Source organism: Alosa pseudoharengus, unplaced genomic scaffold, assembly GCF_046254945.1.
Source record: "Alosa pseudoharengus isolate Yale_2024_CS ecotype anadromous, Long Island Sound unplaced genomic scaffold, YU_APseudo_1.1 YU_APseudo_1.1_scf_7, whole genome shotgun sequence".
Taxonomy (NCBI): Eukaryota; Metazoa; Chordata; class Actinopteri; order Clupeiformes; family Clupeidae; genus Alosa; species Alosa pseudoharengus.
The window spans coordinates 8,072,150-8,089,706 of record NW_027468859.1 but is presented as its reverse complement, the minus strand read 5'-3'; the positions used below and the strand labels follow the sequence as shown (position 1 = coordinate 8,089,706).

The 17,557-nt window shown below is 45.5% G+C and overlaps 1 protein-coding gene across 1 annotated transcript in view; it reads left to right on the top strand.

Annotated features, from left to right (window-relative positions):
* The window catches only part of syne2a (spectrin repeat containing, nuclear envelope 2a), a 140,948-nt gene that overhangs the window by 12,942 nt on the left and 110,449 nt on the right, over positions 1-17,557 (top strand). The window contains 19 exon segments of the mRNA XM_076273191.1: positions 132-296; positions 624-736; positions 1,451-1,619; positions 2,286-2,382; positions 2,889-3,110; positions 3,233-3,375; positions 3,740-3,877; positions 4,419-4,520; positions 4,958-5,134; positions 5,850-6,008; positions 6,273-7,088; positions 7,690-7,824; positions 9,627-9,808; positions 11,061-11,142; positions 11,747-11,785; positions 16,058-16,218; positions 16,323-16,476; positions 16,790-17,314; positions 17,408-17,532. Coding sequence (XP_076129306.1) covers positions 132-296; positions 624-736; positions 1,451-1,619; positions 2,286-2,382; positions 2,889-3,110; positions 3,233-3,375; positions 3,740-3,877; positions 4,419-4,520; positions 4,958-5,134; positions 5,850-6,008; positions 6,273-7,088; positions 7,690-7,824; positions 9,627-9,808; positions 11,061-11,142; positions 11,747-11,785; positions 16,058-16,218; positions 16,323-16,476; positions 16,790-17,314; positions 17,408-17,532 — 3,704 coding nt within the window.

The window sequence follows — 17,557 nt, the reverse complement described above, 5'->3', positions numbered from 1 at the left end:
GTGTGCGTGTGTGTAGAGGTGCATAACAGTTTGCTGGCTCATCTGTACACCCTGGGTCTTTGGCTGCAGTGTGTGTGTGTGTGTGTGTGTGCGTGTGTGTAACTGTAGTCTGTATGGCATGTCTCCTGCAGCTGCAGCAGTATAACACTGAGCTGGACGTGTGCTTGCCCGCTCCTCTGGACACCCTGGGTCTGTGGTTGCAGCGCGTGGAGGCCATCCTTGCGGAAGAGGGAGGAGTCGCAAAAGATCACGCCCACGCCGCCAGGGAGGCCAGAGAGAAACAGGAACAGCTCAAGGTAACTCATCACCCTCTATCTTTCTTTTTTCTGTATCTCTTTCTCTCTCTATCCTGCTCTCACTCTCATTCAGTCTCTTCCTCTCTCAATTTCTCTCTCTCTCTATCCTGCTCTCTCTCTCTCTCTCTTTCTCTTTTTCAATTCAATTCAAGGTTGCTCGGGGGCAGTTAATATGGTATTAATATGTTTTTTTTTTTATTTGCATAAAACACTGTCCTTCGGTTTATACACAATGCATGCTAATACACAGTAAATTACTGTAAAAACTCGCTCTAAAACCTTCCCACGAGTCCTTAGTCATTATGGCTGTTCTGGGTTCTCCCACAGGTGCTTGTTCAGGACATGGGTCTCCATCTGAACACTCTGCATGTCTTCTCCAACACCAGCCCCAACGAGGCCACGTGGGTGCCCCCAGACAAGCTGGATGAGCTCAAGAGACGGTTGGTGAACATTTCCACTTTATTGCAATGGCTGAGACTTCAAATGAGATGTAAAAAATGTACCGTTGAAGCTGACATAACATGAATTAGGTGAAGGTTTTGCAAATGTCAGTCAGATTGAACATGAACTACAGCAATGAGCACATTTCAGCTGTATCCTTCATAACATCTGTAACTTGGTGTCAGGGATGTAGCCTGTTGCTGCCAGTGCAAGGGTGGTCAAGACAAGACATGTTATACAAACATTATATTACAAACAACCCTGATTAAAAGAATTCCATAAAAGGATACATGCCTCTTCTTCTCTGTGTGTGCAATAACCCAGTCTCACACTGTTAGCCTAGCTTAACATAATTCACTGGAAGTGGGTTAGACCAGTTAGCCTATAGCTAGCCTATAGCTAAAACGTTAGCGTGTTCCTTTAAGGTTGCACACTAGCGTACTTCTGTACTTACAATACCTAATTTGAGTGTGTTAGTGCGTTCACACTGAAAATTATGATTACATAAAGTGCGCTGCAAGTAAGTTGAGTGTGGAACTGTGGACACTTTTTGCCCTCAACGGACGCCATCTTGGCTACATAGCGGACTCCACAAATAAACACACAGGACACTGCATTAAAGTGTACTGACAGAAGTATGCCATTTGAGATAGTGTCACAGAGTTGTTTCTGTCCATATAACTACCACGATCTTGTCGTTTCTCTCCCCACAGGTTCACCAGTGCCCGAGTGACGGCGAAGTACTACGGCATCAAGCTGGAGTACCGCGAGCAGCGGCATACGGTCTCGGAGCTGCTAGGCCAGCTTAACGGCAGGCTGAAGGCCTGGAGAGGGCCGTACAGCTCCCAGGATGCAGTGCGCTGCCTCTTGCAGGACTGGCACGTGAGTGGACAAGCTGGACAGAAAAAAAAACACCTGTCATACTGTTCCTCCCTTAAAGGAACTCACCACGGGGAATTAGCTTATTTGCCATCCAGCTAGCCTGTAGCTAGCGTGTAAAGTTGCCGTGTTCTTTTAAGACAATATTGTTTTATTCACACCAAAGGGTGACATTAGGAGCCAACTGGGTCTTCATCAGATCAGATGTATGATGAAAAGCATGTTTTTGAATGTGCAGATTTTGTGTGTTTTTGTGTTGTGTTTTTAGGTCTAATCTCTGGATCAATCTGCATCTGCCATGCCGATTAGTCTGAGATGCCACATATAGTAATCCATTTTGAAATGCAATGTGTTTATATAATTGTTCACTAGCCCTCAATTGTTGGTTTGCCTGTTATGTATAGTAGCCTAATCACAGTAAAGACAGTAGATGCCTGACTACCAGGGTTGGAATTCAGCACTAGCCACAAGCCAAATGCTGTAAAATACTGTATGCAAGTGGCTGGTAGTTTTCAGACACAAAATAATGATTTACTATTGAGTGGCTGGTGAATTTTACCATTTATTTGTCAGTGGCTGGTAGCTGCCTAATGCCTACCCCTCGCGTGCAGTTGTATTGAGAGTGTACTGCAGTTGTATTGATGTGTCTGTACTGCTCTCTTATTGCAGGAGATTGTGGATAAACAGTGTCTGGTTTCCCTGTTGAAGGCTGCAATCCATAAACTGAAGCAAACAGCCAGCACCTACACAAGCAAAGCAGCTCTCGGTGGGTGAAAGTGAGAATTATAATAGGTGTCAGTCCATACATCAACAGTAGATCAACAGATTAATCTGGCGCGCGTTTCCCAAACCCATAGTTGCTAACTAAGTTAGCAACTTTGTTGGTTAAAATGCAATTTCCTATTGCCAACCGACTAAGTTGCTAACAGGTTAGCAACTATGGTTTTGGGAAACGCACCCCTGTACAGCATCCTAAAATGCACTTCCCTTCCTCTTTCCTTCTACTTCTATCTCCTTCCTCTTCTACCACTATCTCCTTTAATGATACTTTGACTAGCACTTTTGTACTCTCATCCTCTAGTAGTGGGATCTAGTCTAGTCTAGGACCTAGTCTTTATTGTTATAGTATTCATTGTTACTCAAGTTCTCCTCTGCAATGTAGCTTGATTGTTATTCCTCATCGTTTTCATAAGTCGGTTTGGATAAAAGTGTCTGCTAAATTAAAACACGTAAATGTGAAATGGTCTCTGCCATCTCTCCTCGTGTCCGTAGCGGACGATGCCCAGATGGTCAGCAGACAGGTGAGGGAGGTGGAGGCGGAGGCGAGCACCAATGCTGAGGGCGTGATAGCGGCGCGGGGCACCATGGGCCGGGTGCTGGCCGCCTGGGAGTCCTACAGGGACTGCCTTTTCGCCATGCAGGTCTGGCTCGGACAACAGACCGAGGCCACGGACACCACAGTGAAAGAGGTTAGCACGTTATGGTAACGTAACGGTATGATTTCTTGTTGAAAGCAAGTGCTTCAAATGTACAACATTCTCCAAACGACGTATTGAAGTCATTTTGGAGTATTGGTTTTGTGTGGTTTTCTATTGTACAACAGGACAGCTTGCGAGAGTGGATCAGTCGCCATGCTCACCTAAACGAAGTGGGCAACTTCCTGATTGAGTCAACGGATGGCCCCACCAGCTTTGCCCTGGCCAACGAGCTGTGCAAAGTCAACAAGCAGTGGGCTGATTTCGTCAAGCGCACAAGATTTGTGAGTCTGTCGCGGCTGATTCACCTTATAAACCTGAACATACTCTAAATACAATTTCCTCCCAGCCAGCCATTGGAATTCTTGATAGAGAGGCACTCAGTACTCTCATTCACCTTCGTTCACCTTATATAAAATACCATAACCCATTTTTACTCTATATTTATCACCAGCTTGTTAATTATTTTTTTCAGATAAATACAGATAGAAATATAACAGCACATATATAAAACAGATCATACATATAGTATCATCATACATGTTATGCAAGACCTCACCCATTTTTCTTTTATACTCTTTAGTATTAGCCTTGAAAAGACCAGTATGAACACCTGGTTTTTAACCCCCCATACCCCCTACCCCTCAGGCTGTTTCCCCTACTGCCCCCTCGGTCCCTGCGTGTGCCCAGGCGGCCCAGGCCCTAGTGGAGGAGGCGGGCTGGATGGCCAGGGAACCTGTGGAGGTCTCCTCCGGATCCCTGCGCACCTACAGGAAGAGGCTACAGGTAACACACTCGTCAGTCTGCGTTTACGCAATCTACACAGAACTGCTTTGACTGTAGCTGAACGTAGTTGCTGTGGATTATTTTCTGGATGTTTTTCTAATGTCCGTTTATTACATGCTGCTGCGACATTTCAGGTTGTCTTAGTATAACATATTATGTTGTTGTTGTGTTGTATTATTTATTGTAATATTATCATTAATTATATGCACCTGAACTTGAACCTGTGTCACTGAACTGTGGCTCAATTTATCATTAATCTATTTATGTGATCTAAAATGAGTGAATATCAACAGGTGTCCCACCTCACAGTAGCTTGATAGTTTGGATAAAAGTGTCAAAATGAATAAATGTAAATCTAAAATTGTTTTTATAATGCACATGTATAAGAACGTTTCTGAATTCCATGTAGATTCATTTAGTTGGTTCATCAATTTTGCATATTGTTGATGCATAGCCTTAGTGGAAATATAGACCGGGGGGCAAGGTTTGCAAACATTAAAAATAAAACAATGTTTAGTTAAGCTGTGCCTGTGTTATTTAGGTAATGGTTAAGAAGATCACAGAGGTGGATCTGGACACTTTGGCCACATCCTCAGATTGTTCCGCAGAGACCCTGGAGAATTTGAAAGAAACTCTTCCTAAGGTGATAAATTAGGGTCACAGTCCATAAGAACACAATATGAGGATGACATGTGTTTTTTTTCTTATTCAATACTACATGCCCTCAGTATTTTAAACTAATTGTGTTCTTCCTCCTTTTTGTTTGTGTGTGTGTGTGTGTGTGTGTGTGTGTGTGTGTGTGTGTGTGTGTGTGTGTGTGTTGGTGTGTGTTGGTGTTGGTATTGTGTGTGTGTGTGTGTGTGTGTGTGTGTGTGTGTGTGTGTGTGTGTGTGTGTGTGTGTGTGTGTGTGTGTTTGTACTTGTTTGTGTGTGTGTATGTACTTGTTTGTGTGTGTATGTGTGTGTGTGTGTGTGTGTGTGTATACTTGTTTGTGTGTGTGTGTATGTACTTGTTTGTGTGTGTGTGTGTATGTGTGTTTGTGCCCGCGTGCGTGTGTGTGTTCTTCCCTGCATGCCCAGCTGCGTGAGTCTCTGGGGCAGGTGCAGCAGGCGTGTGAGGGGGTGCAGCGAGGTGCCTCCCTGCTGGAGGGCCGCCTGGCAGAGCTGGTCCACTGGAGCACAGAGGTCTCCGAGGCCCTGGACACCCTCAGGGAGTGGGAGCGCCGGGGTCATCCAGGCCTTCGTCCCAGAGTCAAAGTGAGAGCCAGAATGCCCTGCTCCCCATGCTCTACTCACCTGTTCACGTTCACAATAATAATAATCATAATAATTTGTCTAGTAGTGTAATAATGTATTACTAATTTGTTTAATTCAGGCTGTTTACTGTTTATTTTAACTATTGTAATGTGCATACTGTAATTTGCTTTGGACCAAACCGTCTGCTAAATTCCATAACCATAACCATAACCATAGTAGACTATAATCGTTCATATTATGCTGTGCAATTGATAAGTAATAATGGTAACACTTTACTTGACGGGTGAGTTCATAACACATTCATAGCAGCAGTCATAAACTGCACATAAAGCATTCATGACTATTTCATGAGACATGACTCAACATTCATACCAAACCTTTCATGAATGTGAAAGACAGAACGACGACAACTTGTCAAAATAATAGTCCAACAATCGCAAAAGCAGTATTGCCGTTTTTGTTCCAAACCTCTTTCCTGTTGAAAATGCTTTCTCTTAAAAATAACTCTAAAACTAAACACACAATTGTGTCCATGACTAGATAATATGTGTGTATGTGTGTCCGTGTGTCCGTGTGTGTGTGTGTGTGTGTGTGTGTGTGTGTGTGTGTGTGTGTGTGTGTGTGTGTGTGTGTGTGTACTGTATCCCTATCAGAGTTTACCGTCTGATAATGAAGCCTTAACTAGCCTGTACGTTTCTCCGCTCGCTGCTGCCAGACGCTGGTCTCTCGTGGCCTTCAGCTGGAGGCCCAGCTGGCCGCTGAGGAGCAGGAGCTGCAGGCCTCACTGACCTCAGCCCAGCAGAGCTCCAGCCTGCCCTACCTCAGCATCTCCACCCTACAGGACAGAGTGAAAGAGGCCAGCGCACAGACCCAGGTGGGTCTGTTCTGCCCATTGGGTCCTCCTAAATGCACAGTATTTAGTCTGTCTGATGTATTGAATGCTGTCTATATGTACAGTAATGTAACCTGTGTTGTGTTGACCGCGTGGCTCAGCTCTGCACTCGCCCAGACTCAAACCTGCAACTCGTAGCATCTCAGATCTATACGGTCTATGATATTATATATTTATATACTGCTTTATTACATTGTAGTACACAATATGATGCCCATTGTCATGTTTTTAATGTGTTGCCAATAGGAATTAGTGGGGATGCTCAGCCATCTGGATGTGAAAAGGGAGGGGGGAGCCGCCAAGGGTCAGCCCCCACCTAAGGTCATAATCCGGGCACAGAGCCAGCCAGATTCACCGCATGGCCCTTTTGATAAACACTCTCCAAAAACCCAGCTTCTTCAGGCCCAGAGTCAGCCGGATCTCCCGCACGGCACTTTGGCTATACACTCCCCAAAAACTCAGCGTCTTCAGGCACAGAGCCAGCCGGACCTGCAGCACGGCACTTTGGCTAAACACTGTCCAAAAATCCAGCGTCTTCAAGCTCAGAGCCTGCCTGAGATCACCGTAGAGGAGGAGATTCGGAAGGTCCAGGCTCCCACTCGTTCCAGGGTGCAGTCTCAACTCACAACCGGTGGACCTGGCCTTAAGGGTCCTGAACGTGTCAGTGCGGACGCTCGGTCCAAGAAGCAGTCTCAGAACATAGTAGCAGTGGTCAGTGACCCCCAGCATCCACCCAGTAGCCCAGCTGGGAGACGCACATCTCCTCCTCAGGAACCCCCAGCCTCCTCACAGCCTCTCACCCCTCCACAGACCCCGAGCTCTCAGACTGGAGTCCGCACCCCGCGCACCCGGCAGAGGCCGAAGGGGGGCTCAGGGCCAGGCCCGGGTAAGGCAGTGGGTCCCCCCAAACCCCCGAGCCAGAACGAGGTGTACCTGAAGGCCCGCTCGCTGGCCCAAAGCAGGCTGGATGGGGCCCAGCATCGCCTCCAACAGCACATCCAGGAGGCCATCGCCGTCTTCAGCAACAAGACCCTGTCAGACGAGCAGGCCAAGAAAAAGGAGGTCTGTTCGTGATTAGCATAGCATAGAATAGAATAGAATAGAATAGAATAGAATAGACTTTATTGTCATGTCAAGCATAAAAATTGTCTTCGGTCTCGCTAATACGTGCAATACTCTCTCTCGCTCTCTCACACACACACACACACACACACACACACACACACAGAGTGCAGCATTATGTGATTATCTTCTTCTAATGAGTTTTTCACTCCAACATAGAACTATAATAAACTGACTGTCCTGGATATATCCCTATGAATTCGAACATATAGAATTTGTACATAACAGTTTTTCTGTGGTTTTCTTCACATATAGGTTGTCAAATTCTGGTCTGTGTTGCCCTGTGATTATGCTCTTAAAGTAGCAGCAGGTTTGACTGCGCACATACTGTAAGAGCATTGAATTGTAGGTTTGTCAGATAAGTTGCAATAAGTTTAATAGGTTTAGTTTCTTAGTGTGAAGTGTGTATCTTGAACATTACGCTGCAAAATCAACAGTTATTTGTACGTGTGCCTTTAAAACTTCAGTGAACTCATAATACAGAGCATTATATCAATGAGAGTTTAAATCTCTCTGTCTGGCTCTCATCTCCATCTTCTAGGACACCATGAAAATTCTGAAGCCTGCTCTCCTGGAGGAGTTTCTGGGGAGTGTTGAAGGCATGAGTCGGTTCTGCTCCGAAGTCCAGCTGAGAGAGATGGAGCTGCTTGCCCTGTCAGTGCGTGGCCAATGGGAGGTGAGATAACTCTGCAAGTCCCTCCCCACCTTGCATTAGCAGCCAGGGCCACTCCTTTAGTTGAATGACATGTACAGTGACCAATGAGAGCTCAGGGTTGTGAGTGAAAGCTTGTGTCGTGAGTGAGTGGATTGGGAGGATCAGTACGTTGTTGTGATCACTTTGGACGCTCGCACGCTCACCTTGATCACCTTATCCTGGCCAGTTGTGCAGACTGAATGACTGTTATGACAGAACTGACTGAGCAATAGATAGAACGAAAGGTAGGTTTTGTTTGAGTTTTTTTTATTTCTATGGTTTATGCATTATAGCCTATTTATCTGGTATTGCTGTGGTCAGGATGCAACACAATGGAATATAGCAATGCATGGATTTCAAGTTAATTCTGTGATTGTATAACACATTTATATTAGAATTGCAATCACCTTGCATGTTGACTTTAATATGCACCTTTGCTACCTGTGTGATAAAGTATGTGTATGTGTGTGTGTGTGTGTGTGTCTGTGCGTGCGTGTATGTGTGTGTTGCCTGTTTAGGGCGTATGCTTAGCGATAGCGTCCTTTTTGCCACACTTGCGGTGTGAACTTGAGCGGGGACTGTCGGCTAGGCCGGCTGTCCCGAGGCACGTGCCCCACACTAAATCACAAGGCTCCTCTTCTCCAGGCCTGCTGCAGCCTGTGTGCAGTGAACAGGTATCCCTTAAACCCTAACTAAATGCATGCAAAACAGGACGTGGGGTATGCATGTCTGGTATGTTAATAGCAGGAAATGATAATAATGCATGCATCAATCTAAAAGTATAATGTAACAGGAAGTGACTGTGTGTATGCTTTAGTTGGACTTTATTCATAAAGTGAGAGGAAGATGTAATATGCATTCCTCAATCTGAATTCAGTTTGTTACTCACCCCTAACCAACAGATTCACGTCTTTGTTGTCTTGGCACAAATTCCTGACTTTAACAACGGACTAACATGATTTCTACTGGTTATGGCTGATATAATCTTCCTCATGTTGTTTCCTGCATCACACCCTCCCACTTTAAGCCCTGTAAGCTTATCAAACCGTGTTTAATGCATTAGCCAATTACCAGTTAGTCCAATGCATTTTCTCTGGTGCGGTGTGCCGTCCCACTGTTAGTTGATCATTTTTGGTGAGGGGACCCCCTGGGCTCTTGGGTCTCAGCCTGTTTACTCTGTCACATTAAAGCTAATGGGATCAGATCTTCACTTTCAATATGGCCACCCGCCACAAAGACCACTCCTGGTCCTGTCTGGTCTCTCTCTGTCCTGTGTCACCTGACCATTTATAAGTAAAGGAGAAAAGGCCAAAGAAGAAAACCATATAACCAAGCGATATAACCAAGCACTGAAACGTGCATCTTTTTCTAGCATCTTTGCATGTTGTTTCTTTTTGACATTTTTTGTGAAATATTATATACACTAGATATCAATCTAAGGCATTTAATATGAAGATTCTAGTGAACTGCATTGTTTGTGTCAGTGAGCAGTACAATCCCACTTTTCACGAAAGGAAGAGTCATTAAACTGTGCACAAAGGCGGTAGTTAAACATAGACATAGATGGTGACTCATGTCACGTTAATCTACCTGTAAAGCCAAGTCACAAGTCACATCCAGCACCTGTACTTAGGCTACAGTACGCACCTCTTCTTAAACTCCCTCACCTCAGAGCTGTCACCTGCTTACCGTGGGAACTGTGTGCGTGGCTGCCAGTCAGATGTCTTCAGCGTCGTATTGGTTGTTTCAGTTTGTGTTTGTGTTTATATCTGTGCCACTCCCAGGCATGTGTGGGTGCGGCGGACTCTGAGGGCCGAGTGAGGACCCTGAGAGGACTTAAGGACACCCTGAGCCCCCCCGAACCTCTGGTCCGGGCCACCACCTGCGTGACGGAGACGGCCGGCAGACTGGAGGTGGCCCAGCATCATGACGGCCAAAGCAGAGAAACGGCGCCCCCATCTGCCGGGTAAGATTGGGAGGAGTAAAGACCTCCAAGTGTCAGCTTAAGCATTTTAGCATAGGTTTACACTGTACAGTATGTTGATGCATTTAGCACAAGCACCAAGCCTTTATTTGGGATATATTCAGACACATACACATAGGTGCACCTCAATGTGATAAACTGGGGGATGGCAGCACAAGTGCTTGAACATAAGCACATAGTGTATGCTAATGCATTTTGTTAATCATATTGTTTAATCTAATGTGCAAGGTAGTCATCAATGCAGCCCCATGTGGCTAGCATTGGTAGCACTAGCCCCCTGCTGTGTGACGTGCTTCGGATGAGCATCATTTGAACGGGCTATGCTAATGTATGGACACATGCTGCTTAGTAATTTAAGTGGAAATGATTTAGTGCTCAACATCAGGGATGTAGTGGAGGCTAAACGCAAGTAAACACAGTTTATTCACCTCTAAAATTTTCCTTTTATTAGAGTTTATCCACATTTCAAACGAGTTTATTCACCAATTGGAACTTTTAACATTCAAAAATCACACTGTATTATCCACATTCATAATATGAACACTCTCCACCATCATCAAACATGTTCTGAATGCTGTTTTAAAAATATAATACTGCATGGCGCAGTCAACCTTACCGTGATCATAGTTTCAAATTCATAGTTTACCCATCACTTATTTTACCACTACACCCCTGCTCAACATGTATATTAATTATTTGCTGATGCAAAGGAGTCTTTGCCACTTGCCGGGAAATAGCACCTGTAGTGCTAAGCATGTCACTCAGTGGAGAGGATGTTTTGTGGTATAAATGCAGAGAGTTCTGTATCAAATATCAGACTGCCTTTCATCCTCATTAAATTTTCAACACATTTTGGACAGTATCCATTCAGGTCACTGTCTTACTAACACAACTCTAAGCTCTGAGCTCTACTGTATAAGACCTCATCATTAACTTCCCCACCTCTTTTCAACCATTGAATGCATTTTTATTTGAATTCTATTTCATGTTGTTGATTTGTGTAGAGCCATTAACAATGCCCCAAAAGTCACAGGGTCCATGGCCTAAACTCTCACAGAAGAGAACTTCTTTGTTACATTATGTAGTGTGTGTGTGTGTGTGTGTGTGTGTGTGTGTGTGTGTGTCCTGCAAAGTACTTTTTGTTCCTCATTGAACCATATGGGACCATCCTGTGTGTGTGTGTGCGTGTATGTGTGTGTGCGTATATTGTGTGTGAATCGTGTGTTCTTGGCAGGGGGGAAGCGACTGGAGACAGCACCCCACTGAGAGAGGCTGGCCAGCCTGCTGACCTGACGCCAAACCCGGCCCATTTGCAGGTGATGTACTTAATGAAGCACTCTGTGTGTCTCAGTCAGAACACTGTACCTCTCTCAAGAGCTTTAGTAGCTTTAAAGTCTTGGAAATGTTTGCCTGTTGTCTTTAACTTGCCTTATCATTGTCTTATCATAAGTTGATTTTTTTCATCTACTTTGTACACCTTAAAGGATGGAAGGGTGGTTTTAAACTTTAAATTATTGATGTTTTTATGTTCTAATGCTAAGAGTTTTTTGAGAGTTTCTCTGAGATGAATGGTCTTTTATTAAAAATACTGTATTTCAACGAAGCTCTCACAGAGACACAGTGCCACCACCCTCCTGCGCATGTTGGTTCCAAAGTCGACCTCTGGGCCACCTTCGCAGCGTGGAGCAGCCCCTCTGATTGGCTGTTCGCTGACCCGTTTAAGCCAACCAGCAGCTTGGCAGAGTTAAGCTGCGGTAATTGGATAGCTGCTAGTGCCGTGCCGTGGGCAGCCCTGGTCGTGTGCCTGGCCGAAACGTGACCTCACCCCTCCTCCTCCTCCTCCTCCTGTCTGAAGCTCTTGTCTTCCCCTCCTCTCTCTCCCTCTCCCCCATATCCCTTCCTCTTCTCTCACCTCTCCAGGGTGGCGCGGGAGCCGGGAGGAGTATGGAGACGCTGCAGGTGCTTCGAGGGAGCTCGGAACCAGCCAGCGCGACCAAACAGGATGAGGGGTCAGTGGCGGCCGCACAGGAAATGCAGATGCGGTGAGGTCTTAACTTGAATGCTGGTCCACATTGCACAAACAAAAAACCACATGCAGGGTTTTTAATTTGGATGCTGGTCTAGTTTTGAGTTTGTTGGGGTCTTAACTTGGATGCTGGTCTAGTTTCGAGTTGGTTGGGGGTTTTAATTTGGATGCTGGTCTAGTTTTGAGTTTGTTGGGATCTTAACTTAGATGCTGGTCTAGTTTTGAGTTGGTTGGGGTCTTAACTTGGATGCTGGTCTATTTTTGAGTTGGTTGGGGTCTTAACTTGGATGCTGGTCTAGTGTTGAGTTGGTTGGGGTCTTAACTTGGATGCTGGTCTAGTGTTGAGTTGGTTGGGGTCTTAATTTGGATGCTGGTCTAGTGTTGAGTTGGTTGGGGTCTTAATTTGGATGCTGGTCTATTTTTGAGTTGGTTGGGCTCTTAACTTGGATGCTGGTCCAGTTTTGGGTTGGTTGAGGTTTTAGGATGCTGGTCTAGTTTTGAGTTGGTTGGGGTCTTAACTTGAATGCTGGTCTAGTTTCGAGTTGGTTGGGGGTTTTAATTTGGATGCTGGTCTAGTTTTGAGTTTGTTGGGGTCTTACAGTAACTTGGATGCTGGTCTAGTTTTGAGTTGGTTGGGGTCTTAACTTGAATGCTCTTCTAGTTTCGAGTCGGTTGGGGTTTTTAATTTGGATGCTGGTCTAGTTTTGAGTTTTTTGGGGTCTTAACTTGAATGCTGCTCTAGTGTTGAGTTTGTTGGGGTCTTAACTTGGATGCTGGTCTAGTTTCGAGTTGGTTGGGGGTTTTAATTTGGATGCTGGTCTAGTTTTGAGTTTGTTGGGATCTTAACTTAGATGCTGGTCTAGTTTTGAGTTGGTTGGGGTCTTAACTTGGATGCTGGTCTATTTTTGAGTTGGTTGGGGTCTTAACTTGGATGCTGGTCTAGTGTTGAGTTGGTTGGGGTCTTAACTTGGATGCTGGTCTATTTTTGAGTTGGTTGGGCTCTTAACTTGGATGCTGGTCCAGTTTTGAGTTGGTTGAGGTTTTAGGATGCTGGTCTAGTTTTGAGTCGGTTGGAGTCTTAATTTGGATGCTGGTCTAGTTTTGAGTTGGTTGCGATGAGGTCTTTACTTGGTGCTGGTCCAGTTTTGAGTTGGTTGCAGTGAGGTCTTGGATGTGGAATGTAGTTGGTGCACAGCAAAATAGTATCAGATGCAGTTGGATCTACTTTTGTAGGGAAGCAACAGAATTTGAGCACCTGGAGGTGAAGAAAGCTTGTCAGTCTGAACAGCAGATATTTATGGTCAATGGTTGGCAAAAATTGTGTTCTGTATAACATTATTTCATATTGTGTTCATGCATGATGTAGTGATTTGATGACTAAGATTTAGGTCTACAGTTGTCCTAACAGAACATCCCAATGCATGTCTGTGATGATAATCATGGTTATCAGGTCCAACTTTTCTTCTGTCATACATTTCGATGCTCTCTCTCTGTCTCTCTCTCGCTCTCTCTCTCTTTCTCTCTCTCTCTCCCAGGTATGGTGCTGCTCACTCGGCCTTCCATCTGCAGCTGCAGAGGAACAGCCAGCGGCTGTGTGCCGAGGTCCCCCAGGGCTCTGCTACTCTCCAGGTCCTCCACACTCACCTCCAGGGCCTCCAGGTCAGTCCTAGCACCTCCGTCTCGCCTCCCTCTCGCCTCCTTCTTGCCTCCTCTTTGCTTCTCTCAGGTCTGGATCAAAGCAAATGCTTTGGCAAGGTGCAGGAGGCTTTGTGGTAAACATTACCACAGGGCTCTACAGTGCGCCCATTTCACTCGCACATGCGAGTAAAAATGATGGCGTGCGAGTGCAAAAAAATATTTAGGCGCACTGGTGCGAATGACTTCTAACCATGTCAATGTTTGTCTACAAAATACACCGCAACATCGGGAAACATTACTGCAATCCATAGAATCACGTCGCGAATGCAGCATAAAAACTACACCTCCCATCAACGTTAGCGGTTTCGCGTTGTGACTCGCTAGTAGTCGCTTCTATCAAATCCAAGAGCGCGCAGAAAAAGCGAAAAGTTAGACTAGCCAGCCAAGATGCAAAGATTGAAGAAATGAGTTCTTCTATCCACCGAATTCATCGAATATAGGAGGAACAGGATGAGATTCTGAGAATGCAGTGAGAGAAGGAAAGGTAGAGTAGAGAGAGTAGTAGAGTAGAGTATCATTTATTTATCCCGAGGGAAATTAAGGTGTCCAGTAGCATACATACATAAATACAGAATAGAAAAACACAAAGACATTACACTCATCATTGCACATATGTTCACCATACAGCACACGCTTACATACATCTAGCCAAAGTCAGATCTCTCACACATATACACACACACACACACACACACACACACACACACACACACACACACACACACACAACACACACACACACACACACACACAGCTGTGGTTGTGATGAGAAGAAAATAGTGGTTCATCACATGTGCCATAGCTGAGTGGTACATAGCAAGAGCAGCTAAAAAGAGTCAATAACTGGAAAAAGTTTTCAAATGTCAGGTGTCTCAAAGTGTCACTATGTGCAGATGAGTGTGCAGGTGTGGGAAGGTTGATTATGCAGTCCAGTCACCTATGATGATCTCTTTCTGGGTGTCCTTCTGTGTGGTGTTGAACATCTGGATGGCCCTGGGGACAAAGGACCTCCGTAGCCTGTCTGTCTTGCATGGGACGGCACGGAATCTGTAGCTGAATGCGCTTCTCTGGTTGTCAAAGACTGGGTGCAGGGGGTGATTGTAATTGTCCATTATAGAGTCAAGTCGGTTAGGTAACCTAACATGCCTTTTAGCCCAGTTGACGTATTGGCTGCAATATGCAAAATATAGCTGTAGTGAACCGGCACAAAAGTAGCCTCCCGTAATACTCCCATTTTATTCAAAGGTAGAACGCTACTGACAACTCCAGGCTTCCATGCATTCTTGTTTGTTTACACTGAATACAAGCTGAAGTGCAAAACGAAAGTAGGCCTAACGTTTGCCTAACTGCCCCCATCAATGCAGATATTTCAAATAAAAAATAAAAGTATTAAAAAAAGATATATCCTTGATTAGACTATGTTGGGTTTTGTGGAAGAGCAAATTGACTGTTTTAGTAGTAGTTTTCAGTATGCAGTCAGATAGGTCACCATAGGGATATTTGGATTAGCTATAGATGGATTCACAAATAAATAAATTAGCCTACATTTGGCAGGATACTTGATATACAGGCTGAATGCAAATATGGCAATGTATTATATTATTTTACATTAACAAAATGTAGGAAAATAGAACAGACTGAAAATAAAGTAGGCACTGATCTTTAAAATCCTGTTTCCGGTAGCCTAAATGTCGTCAGTCATTCTTAATCTTCGCAATTGGTGCACTGGCATGTTTAACTGTTAGCTGCAGTGTAATGTTAGATTATGTGTAAGTTAAGTACAGAACTGACTGTGCGCCCAAATTTGTGTCTGTGCTCCTAATTTTTTTAACTTGGGCGCACAAATGCTCCTGGAAAAAAAATGTTAGTGTAGAGCCCTGATTACCAGTTCAAAGTCAGTGCTGATAAAAGAGTTTGGTTGTATGAAAAACCCTTCAAAGGAATATTTTATGTTTTGACTCACACTGCTTCAAGCCAAGCCACCCACCTTGTAAATGGTCTGAACTATAATAAATTGTCAAAATAGGCACTGCTTGATTACAATACTAGATACAAGTATATTTATGAGATGGTGCTCGTTTGATGTACATGCTTGTCTCACCATGACCTAGCTTGTTCATATTGATGGTATGTTGTACATGACTGTGTGTGTGTGTGTGTGTGTGTGTGTGTGTGTGTGTGTGTGTGTCTGTGTGTGTGTGTGTGTGTGTCTGTGTCTGTGTGTATGTGTCTGTGTGTCTGTGTCTGTGTGTCTGTATCTGTATGTGTGTATCTGTATATATTTGCGTGTGTGTTTCTATATCTATCTGATGTATGCGTGGTCCTCATGCATGCATGTACAGTATGTGTGTGTGTGTGTGTGTCTGTGTCTGTGTGTCTGTATCTGTATGTGTGTATCTGTATATATATTTGCGTGTGTGTTTCTATATCTATCTGATGTATGTGTGGTCCTCATGCATGCATATATGTGTGTGTGTGTGTGTGTGTGTGTGTGTGTGTGTGTCCAGGCCATGAGACAGGAGACGGAGGCTCTGTGGTTTGAGTATGAGCTGCAGTTCTCCCAGTGTGAACCCCAGCTGGAGGAGGTGGAGGAGGAGGGAGGGCTCAGGAGGGAGAGGGCCCAACTCATCCAGCGCTGGAGAGCACAGCAGATCTGCCTTCAGGCCAGGTGGGACACACACACTCTCTCTCATTACACACACACACACACACACACACACACACACACATCTGTGTTTAGGTGACTGTTTTGGCTTATTGTTATACCTACAGGGTGAAGACTCTTCAGACTGCAGTGACACTGATGGAACCAGCAGACATTCAGATAGCATTAGTCATTAACCGTCTGAACTACATTACCCAGAATCCACTGAACATCACAGAATTCACCCTTGCTGACTCAGGAGCCATACATGAGGAACTGAAGGTACAGTTTGAATTTGCCAGATTAATCATAATACAGCACAAAGCAAAACGGTATTCATGTAGTATTCAAGTAGATATTCTATTGCCTATGCAATGAGAAATCCTTATGCTTTGTATCCATTCAAAAATACATTTCCGGATTCCACCCCAACTCTCTCCCCCACTCACTTCCTATCATTCTCCACTGTCCTATCGAATTAAAGGCATAAAAAGCCCAAAAAAATATACTTTCAATTATAAAAGTATCTCAGTTTTGCCTTCTGCCTTTAACATCCATTACCCATCTTAAGTTTCTAAACCCTTCGTTGTCCCAGCTCCTGGATGACAACATTCAGACAGAACTGGACCGTCTGGCTGGATTCCAGCGATGTGACAGCGCCCCCGTTGACCCCAGCACCGACCCCAGCACCGAAGCCGCTCTCCAGCCAGTCCACTCGGCCATCCAGCAAGCGGTGCAGAACTGCCGTAGCCGCCTGGACCAGCAGCGGAAGCGTCTGAGGAGAGCCGACTCGGCTCTGGCCGAACTTGAGCGCTTCCTGGGCCCGCTGCAGCAGGCCGGGTCAGACCTGTCGGGCCTCCTGGTCTCAGATGCCTCTGGCGCGTGGGAGGACAGCTCCAGGCTGACCCCCATCCAGAGGAGGGCCCAGGAGGCGGCCGCCGAGGCCCCGCGCGTGGACTCCCTCCTGGAGGACGCGGGGCTGAGGATCACCCTGGATGGTGGTGCTGGTGGTGCTCCGGGCTCCTGTCGGGAGGTGGCAGGAGCTTTGGGGAGACGCGTGGAGGAGGCCCATGCTCGTGTATCCTCCCAGCCACTGAGGGGCCACAAGAAAGGAGGAGGAGTAGGAGGAGGAGGAGCAGCAGGAGGAGGAGGAGGAAAACAGAAGAAGGAACAGCAGAGGGATAGAGAGAAAGAGGACAAGGATAAAGAGAAGGAGAAGAAGGGGGAGCGATCACTGAGCCAAAGGAGGAGGACGCTGGTGGCCACGCTGAGGGAGGTGAAGGGAGGCGCAGAGACCATGGGCCTCAAGGAGCCCACACTGCCAGCCCTGCAGCAAAGGTACAGCACACACACGACAGCACTG